This window comes from Benincasa hispida, chromosome 3, assembly GCF_009727055.1.
Source record: "Benincasa hispida cultivar B227 chromosome 3, ASM972705v1, whole genome shotgun sequence".
NCBI classification, from domain to species: domain Eukaryota; kingdom Viridiplantae; phylum Streptophyta; class Magnoliopsida; order Cucurbitales; family Cucurbitaceae; genus Benincasa; species Benincasa hispida.
The window spans coordinates 26594063-26603817 of NC_052351.1; the positions used below are offsets into that span (position 1 = coordinate 26594063).

Here is a 9755-nt window from a genome sequence, read left to right on the forward strand (position 1 = left end):
CTCGAGTGCATCCACTCATAACGAACTTTAGAAAAAATAACTGTTTTTTTAATGATCATACATGTCTTTCCAAAATTTTCACAAGATATTGGGATCTTTTATTATAAGATACTCTATTTTCAATCTATCGTGGAGATGATGACGAAGGAAAATCATAGCGTTTGTTTTGTCCTAATTGGATGTCGTATTTTCTTCTTTAATAGTGTCTCCAAGATTCATAGCATCCATGTGGATTTCGCCATAAAGTACCCATGACAAACAATTACTGGCGTTAATATCAAGGGCAAAAATTCTATTTTTTTTAGATTTGTCATGACAACACTATCATAAAATATTGTATTTATATTAGAAATCTAATAGATATTAAATATGCAAAATAATATTAAATATATTAATTATAACAAAGAGGAAAAAATCGACATACCTTTAGAGAGGAAAATGGTAGAAGCTCGTGCTGATAATATGTTGTGAGTTTGAGAAGCACAATGATGCATAACGAGAACACAAATATGGAGAAAATATAATATAACAACAATATATAATAAAATAAATAAATAACAAAAAGTAAATAAAATAACAAAAAATGAATTTCTCCCATTTCTCCTATATTTTTGGATTGGTCACCAATATGTGTATCTTTCAAGACTCACAAAGAGGTGGATTACATGAACACTAATATTGTGTAATTTTAAGACACATTAATAACATATGGAATAATGAATAAGTGATACATGATCAATAGACACTAATAATGGACACATTACACCTAATTTAACATATTTATAATAATATCATTATTTGTTTAATATTTTGATATGTGCAGTCTAACATTTCAGGGTTATAAATTTTATAGGTTTCCCCAAAATAAAAAAGAAATTAAAGAGAATAATTAGTGAAGTTGTCTGTAAATTTGGCCCAAGGAGAATCCGACCTAGCAGAATAGTCTGTATATAAATAGCGTCGATAAAACGAGAAACCTTTTCCGCCTTTTGGCTGCCGCCTCCTCCAGTTTCCTCCGTTTCGACCCGACTGTACGAATTAGATCCGAGCAAAGAGCACTCACCAATGTTATCTCTCCACTCCATTTGATTTCTTGTATCAATTATTTGTAATCGAATTAGTCTGAGGGACGATACTGCGCTACCATGGGGGATTACAATGATGCCTTCATGCGAAACCAAAACGCGGCGGTTCAGGCTCGTACTAAGGCCCAGAATCGTGCCAATGTCCTTCAACTCAAACTGGTAGGTGGAATTTTTTCTATTATTATTATGATTTCTGTAGAAGCCTTCGATTGTTCTTTGTTTTTTGTTTGATTGAAGTTAGCTAGGGTTCGAGAAGTCGTTTCGCATTCGTTAATTAGAAGAGATGCAGATTTGTTCTTTTTGTGTGGCAAAATTATGCATATATGTTGTTGTGATGATTATTGCGTATTCATAATGATTGATTTTCGTTTTCTTGGTTAGAGATAATAAATTAAGTTCTCTCCGTCGAATGACTCATACGATGTCAACAGCGTCTTGTCAATGAAATGTCTCGTTTCTCGTTAAAAGGAAAAAATGGTGTGATGCGACGACTTAGTATTATCGTTGAGGGTCGAAATTTCAGATTATGGTTTTCAAAGAAGCTATATGGGTTTGTAGAAAATTCGATTGTGGAATGTATCGGGTTCTTAATTTTCCTTCTCGTGCAGATTGGGCAGAGTCATCCCACTGGTCTTACGGCCAATCTCCTGAAGCTCTTTGAGCCCCGACCGCCTTTGGAGTTCAAACCTCCACCGGAGAAAAGAAAATGTCCACCATTAACAGGTTTTTAGTACTTTTCAAAAGTTGTATGCTATTTATTTATTTTTTATGAGTTTATTGCTTTATTGTTATTGCCGAGGGATAATTGTTTCTCATTTTGTTTTGAAGGGATGGCCCAGTTTGTGAGTAGTTTTGCAGAACCTGATGACCCGGAATATGCACCCCCTGTTCAAAAGGGTGAAACTCCGGTAAGATAATTTACTTCTTGATGATTGTCTGAACTACGTTCCCAACCCTTCTATGATTGAATTTCGAATAGTTTGTACCCTCCTTCCCTGCATATTATAGGGAAAGTGAGCATTACGTATTGTTATAACTTAGAGGCTGTTTGGCAGCTTGCTGAGCAATATGGTTTGTTTTTAAACATAGTTTGAGGCATTTTAATTACGTAGCTTGTAAATTTTAAGGAGAGCATGTAACAATTCATTTTCCCATGATTGTTGAAGTGTGGCTAAAACTGTTTTAAACATAAAAAATATTAAACCAAGTATGGTTTAACTGAACTTTTGTTACTAAAATACAAGAAACAAATTTTGAAAATAACTTCTGTGCTGCCTCCTAGATAAGGTGTTATCTTTGTCGGTCTATGTTGCACGTTAGCAGTAAAAGTTCCTATCATTCCAAATGATCTTTACTAGTTTCTGAAGGCTGGATTTGTAAAATGATAGTGAATTGTGTATAAAGGCATGGGAATTGAGAAGTTACCACTTGAGATTCTGAGCAACCTGAAATCTTAACTTTTCAGGCAGAAAGGAGGGCCAGAATTCACTTGCTCAGAATTGAAAAGGGTGCAGAGAAAGCTGCCGAGGAGCTGCCAAAATGTGATACATCTCTTCAGTTCTTACCTTGAGTTTGTAGGTAAAAGTTTGTCAATGTCAGGTGTCTTACATATGTACTTTTGTGCAGATCTTGAACGTGATGATCCAAATGTTACCGGAGATCCATACAAAACACTCTTTGTGGCTAGGCTGGTGTGTAAAATGTTCTGTACATAATTCTTTAACTTAAGTTTAATTTTTCACTGAAAATCATTGTTACCCATTGGCAGAATTATGAGACAACTGAGAGCAGAATCAAAAGAGAGTTCGAGTCTTATGGGCCAATCAAGCGGGTAGGTATTTGAGCATCCTCATGGGGCTCGGTAAGAGGTTAATATTATATGTGGTCAAATAAAGGCTTTATTTTTACAATCAGAAATATTTTTTTTGGTAGGTATCTTGTTTTTGGTCCATTTTCCTTTAAAATTATTTTCTAGAATCTATACCATAATACATTCTAAACCACCATGAATTGGTCTAATGGCATACCTAAACATGGATTTTCTTGGATCGGTTGTCTCAGGTAATAGATTTTCTTGTAATGTTTTGTGTTGTTGTAGTGACGATAAAATGGTTCATGCTTTTTCTTTAACTAACCCATCAGAAAATTCCACTGGCCTTCCAAACTACATATGGACATGCCAAACAGGTCATTTAATTGTTTCCCCCCCCTTCAACTTTCTTCCCCTTTAAAGTAGTCAAATTTCTGGGTAAGTTTTTATGGGAGTAATACATATTGCTACCTGACTGGATCCTTATAGTGCAACCAAGTTTGAAGAAAGATTAACGCCAAACACCTCCCTGGACTCATCATTGATAATTCAAGCTCCTAATAGTCTCTCAGGTAAAGCTGCTGGTATGCAGTCATGACTTTCATGTGTATTTCATTTTCCTCTTAGTGCCCGTGTCTTTGCCCAGATCTAGTTGGGCTAGAGAATTCTTGAGGCATGATGTTAATAGGAAACTCCTTAGTCAAATTCTATACATCAAGATTCCTGGTAAGGAGGCAGTTATTCTACATTCAGCCAAGTATTATTCATGATATCAGTATTTCTATGGTTCTGATTCCAAACACGGTGCACTTCACCATGCGTTGAAAGCTGGAAATTTTAGGTTGGGCAGTGGAGTGATTGACTTTGCTTTTTGGCCTTTGTATTGAAGCAACAAAGGAGATTGTCAACTTCCCTATTTTCCTGCCCTGGGTAAAACACATAGGGAGTATTAGCATCTCTTTCTCCTTTGAATTTTGTACTGCATAGATTTTCTGCTGCTAAAAGTTTTACTTTTGGCTTTAGAGGCATCAAAAAATCTCGCCGTTGAGAAGATTTCCTGGTATTTCCTGTATTACATATACCTTTTTTGATTATTTGAAAAATAATTTCCCTGGTAAGGGGAGTTTAGTATGTTCTGTTCAACAACTGGTAAAATGGCCACAAATACTTCAGTTTTTCCGACTCTAGCTGGTGGTGATGCATCTCGCGATGGAAGCTCTATGATTTAAAGGTGAGCACGGCTAATTAGGCATAGTGCCTGTCTGCCGTGCCATAGGATTAGCTTATAATGAACTTTCTTTCAGTACTTATCTAGATATAAACTAAGAAAATCTTTATGGAGAATCAAGAATGTATAATGGATAGAGATATTTAACTTTTCTTCTGCAATATGACTTGTATTGTAATTTTCTGTGTTTTGCAGGTCCGATTGATTACGGACAAAGTGACAGGTAAACCTAAAGGCTACGCTTTCATTGAGTACATGCACAAAAGAGATATGAAAGGTTTGTTTCAATTAACTTGTATTTTGAACACTTTTCTATTTGTTTAATCTCTCTATTTGAAACTAATTAATCTAGTCACCTCCATTTGAAACTACTCAGCCGCATATAAGCAAGCTGATGGTAGGAAGATTGATGGTAGGAGGGTACTAGTGGATGTAGAACGAGGTAGAACAGTACCAAATTGGCGACCCCGCCGGCTGGGTGGTGGTCTTGGAACTACGAGAGTGGGAGGTGAAGAAAATAGCCAGAGGCACTCTGGAAGGTAGTTAATCTGATGTCAACAACTCCTGCGCTTTCAAGTGCAAGCTATTGAGAAATATTGATGATTTATAGTAGTATGAAACAAAAATGAATGTGTGTTTATGATTCTCGATCTGATGTTTTTTTGTCTTCGGCAGTTTTATTTTTTTGTTGATTGCTGAAAATTTGTAAATATGAGATTGAATTTAATATATTACATAAGCTAAAAGCATCTGTAATTTGTTTAGAGAACAACAACAGGCTGGTGCACCATCTAGATCAGAGGAGCCTAGGGCTCGTGAAGATCGCCATGCAGAGCGGTATGATCCATATATTTTTCTTTTCATCTTGGGTCAAATGTTGGGTCTATTTATGCTTCTTTCAATTAATAGTTCAGCAAAGGTAACTTCATTTTATTTTTAATTCTAAGATGATATGTAATTGGGTTTCACTTCAATGTTTTCAGAGATAGGGAAAAGTCTTATGACAAGGGAAGAGACCGAGAAAGAGATAGAGAGAAGTCTCGTGAACGTTCCCATGAGAGATCTAAGGACCGTGACGTCAGAGAGGACAGGCATCACAGAGATCGTGATAGGACTAGGGATAGAGATAGGGATAGGGATAGAGAGAGAGATCGTGGCTATGACCGTGATAGAACACGTGATCGAGGAAGGGATCGAGGTCGTGACCATGATCGTGACAGAGATCGAGATCGGGATCGTCATCGGGATAGAGATAGGGAGAGGGATCGGGATCGGGATCATGAAGGAGGATATCCAGACCCTGATCGTGGTCGCTCCCATGATAGGGACGATTATGATCGGATTGAATCAAAATATGAAAAGGATAGACATGGTGATAGGGACAGGGATATTGATCATGCTGAAACTGAGGATGGTCGTGGGTGGTATGATCAGCCTGAACATGGGCACAGACACCCAGATACTGATCATGATCCCCAGTACTATGATCACTTTGAACATAACCGAAGTCGAGGGCAATATGATCACTCAGAAGGCCATCGTGACCAAGATCGTTATGATCAGTATGATGATAGAATGGAGGATGATTACCCTTATGAACGTGGCACTTCTGAATCACATGATAGAGAGAGGTCTCGTGATTTGAATCATGAATATAAGCGCAGTGAGAGATCCCATTCGAGAGAGTACTAGTGGCGGTGCGTTCTGCTGGTAAGTATCTCTGCTCACTTGCTCCCTTTTTATAGTTTATAATATTACTCACGAACACCAGCCCTTCCCCATATGCATTCTTGAATGTTCTTTTTCAGGTTAAAGATGACATCAAAGTTCATGAAAATATTATGTTGCGGCTGTGTTCGGTGTGGGGATTGTCGTCTTCTTTTAATTGACCTATAGTTGCTCAAACAAACATCTTGATATGCCTGATGCTGTATGTTGGAAGTTTCAGTTTCATCGTTGATGCTGTATGTTCTTGGAAGTTTCAATTGCAGATTTTTGCACAGTTTATTTATGTGCTAAAACTCCTTCGACTTAATGACATGTGTATTAGTTTGGGACCGTGATTTTTAAGCGCCGAGAGTGGTTATAAAACGTTTTTGTATGCTTCATTCGATTGATCGTTTTGGAAAGGCTGTACGTTTGCTGTGAGAATTTTTTTTATCAAATTGTTCGTTTTGAAAAAGTTTGATCAAATCGAACTGTCCAAACGTACAAAAATGATTGTTTTGAAACAAAGCAACAATCTCATTCGGTGGAAGGATTTCAACACATGGATCAGTATGCCATTTGACAACACAAATTCAGAAATCATATTTCATTTTTATATATTTATAAATTATTCGCTAATATGAACATAAACCATGCTTAACTTATTCTGAACATTGATTATCTTAAAAATTTATATAATCATTATTGTGTTATATTAATGCTATAGTATGAATATTTTATATTAACAAAAAATGGATTGAGTTTATTGAATGAAATTCTATATCTATTAATGCTTTTATCTATTCTTATTGCAATTGTACATTCTATCAGCAAATCTAAATACATAAAATAAAATTCTTATCAATTATTTAGGCTTTATATATAATTTTTCTCAATTTCTCACAATAATTTGCATCTTATTTAAAGGATTGAATTCTTAGTCCAACTCTAAGAATAAAAACAAATTAAGAAAATGCTTCGTTTTTAAAACTATTTGTAATAAGTAAATAATAAATAAAAAAAAATTAGGATGAAAGATGTATTTATAGATTTAATTTTTTAAATTTTAAAATTAAAAATTAAATAATTATCGAGCGACTTATTAATAAATTTTTTTTTTTTCTAATCATGAACCATATTTTGTTTGATAGACGTATAAATGACGTATTTAAGTCTTTATATTTTGGAAGTTACGACTTAAGGATGAACATTACAATGCATTTATAAATTACAAAAATAAAATTATTACAAAATAAAGATGAAAAGTGATTCTAATGAAAATTTTCACGATGGACACTAAGCTTGTTGCAAATTTCAAACTATAAGATCAAAAAGATTAAATATTAAAATTTATTAGAAGTGTTGTTTGGATAAATGGCCAAAACGTATTGGATTTTTTAAAAATTGGCCAACATGGTCAAAAGACCCCAACAATTCTAATGGTAACTTAAACTATTAAAGTAAATGACAAGTATACCCTTATTTGATCCCTACATTTTTTTTTTGTATTTAAAAACAAAATCTTATTATCCAACCACCTAATTTTAAAAACAAGCTAGAAAATATTCCTTAAATCTACATTAATCACGAATCTCTCCAAATTTTAAAAAATATCATATTTATTTTTAAAATAGATATTTAGGTTTGTGAAAAGATCCAACATTCCGAAAATACAAAGTAATTAGATGAAAAACATGCCACAAATAATTTACACTAAAAGAACAACTAAATTTTTATGAGTTTTCTATACAAATATATTGTATTAAAACCAGTTAATTAACTCTTTATCAAACTTAACAATTTTATACTAAAAAGAAATATACCTATCAACTTCCTTGCAACAACTAAACTAACAATAAATCATTGTTGTAACGATCTGATCTTTTGAGTACTAGGGTCTTTACTCATAATTATATATTTACATTCAAAACATTTTGACCATTGAGAAAAATAAAATTTCATTAAAATAATAAAGACAGTTTTCCAAAATAAATAACAAATAAGAAAAACCTTTGTTCGGGGCCCCTAAAATAATGAAAAAAAATAACTTAAATAAATAAAATTTTGACCAACATTGAGTTTCAAATTAAAACTTTTAAATAGCTTGAAAACGTAAACTGAGCGGAAGCGATTTACATGTCCCATATGGCACGATCACAGATCCTTCTTGTCACCCGACAGCCCGTTCCTATTATTACCTGAAAAACATAAATTAAGAAAGGTTGAGTATAAAATACTAAGTGATCCCATTACCGGGATCAAGTTATGCATCCACGAGCAGAGAGTGATGGGCCCGTGGCTCAAACAACTACATTTGTCTTAGATGATGAAAAGAAACTAAAGGACGTACTGTCTTGCATTGACATGTATGTCTAGCGGCCCGTAAACACACCGTCAAACATGAAAAATAACATGAGTGTGAACATGTCGATTCACACATGTCTAGCGGCCCGTAGGCACACTGTCAAACATGGAAAAATAACATGAACGTAAACCCGTCAACTCACACATGTCTAGTGGCCCATAGGCATACCGTTAAATATGAAAAATAACATGAACGTGAACCTGTCAACTCACGCATGTCTAGTGGTCTGTAAGCACGCCGTCAAATATGAAAATAACATGAACGTGAACCTGTCGACTCACGCATGTCTAACGGCCCGTAGGCACACCGTCAAAACATGAAAAATAACATGAATGTGAACCTATCGACTCACGCATGTCTAGCGGCTCGTAGGCACACCATCAAACATGAAACTAGACCCGCCGATCATCAGAAATAAAACATGCGTCAAGACGAGACGATAAACTGCCCTATCATAATTTTAGTACTGATTAGAAATTTGAACATGCTCATAATACTTATAACTGTCATGCAACAAGTATATCACAAAGACAAAATCATGTTTCTAAAGTCCATTAATTAACTTTGTAAATCTAATCTAGCCGCCTGACATGAAGACACCGATAATAGTACCACTTACCTCAACTTGGTCACAAAAGTCCACGCAAATAATTCCTTAAAACCTTTGGAAAACTTGAATCAAACCAAAGTTGTGGCTTGATCCAAGACAAATTACAAAACTTGATTCAATTAGCCAATCTGATGAAGAATTAAATCCAAAAGCAATAACTTAATTTTTCCACTACTATTCTCAGTCCAAAAAAATAATAAACCAACAACTTACCCGATCTTTACTAATTTTCTGCAAAACAAAAAATGGTCTCTAGCTTAATATCAATGCCTCAAAACTTTCAAATCTTGAATCTAAGTTTCACACCAAAGAGAGGTTACTAATTTAACCCAAAATCAAATGGGTGAATTTCACCTCCCAAATTATAAGGAAAATAAGTCTTACCCAAGGTTTTTCTCAAGATTCCAGCAAAGATCGGATAAGTGGTGGTTGATGGCACGTCGGCTCGTGGCTGCCATAGATAGGCAACGGTTGTTGTTGTTGGATGGAATAAATTGTTTAGGCTAGTGGTTGGTAGTGAGGGTCTTGTATGAGGAGGGTTTGCGAGAGTGAGAGAGAAGGCAAATTTCTAGTTTACATATTTTATTCAGCAGCGATTATGAACAAAAGCTTAAAACAATGATGCAACCGTTCAAAATGAAACTCAGTCTCGAACTGACCAAATTTGAGCACGATCCAACGGTTCAAACTCCGTAAATCAACAATTTTGTGGAAGTTATCGCAAACTTTCTCCCAATTTTTGGTCTCTTTTCACTCTCATTTAATTTCGAAAGAATCTCAATTCTTTTATTTTTTTTTAATTTTTAAAAGGTAAATAAAATATTTTATCACAATATCTCTAAAATCTCCAAAGATTCTATTAAATCTATAAATCAATTAACTTTTCAAATTATCTTAATTCTTCAAAAACCAAAATTAAAGGCATATAATCCATCAATTTGATACAAATT

The 9755-nt window shown here is 34.5% G+C and overlaps 1 protein-coding gene across 1 annotated transcript; it reads left to right on the forward strand.

Annotated features, from left to right (window-relative positions):
* The first annotated feature begins 906 nt into the window (after window positions 1–906).
* LOC120073005 (U1 small nuclear ribonucleoprotein 70 kDa) lies at window positions 907–6236 on the forward strand. The gene is made up of 11 exons (XM_039025554.1): window positions 907–1244; window positions 1694–1808; window positions 1914–1993; window positions 2551–2626; window positions 2712–2776; window positions 2854–2916; window positions 4319–4400; window positions 4500–4662; window positions 4889–4960; window positions 5107–5833; window positions 5932–6236. Exons 1-10 carry the CDS (start codon window positions 1146–1148, stop codon window positions 5813–5815), a joined length of 1524 nt encoding a protein of 507 aa, XP_038881482.1. The 5' UTR covers window positions 907–1145; the 3' UTR covers window positions 5816–5833; window positions 5932–6236.
* Window positions 6237–9755: the final 3519 nt, after the last annotated feature.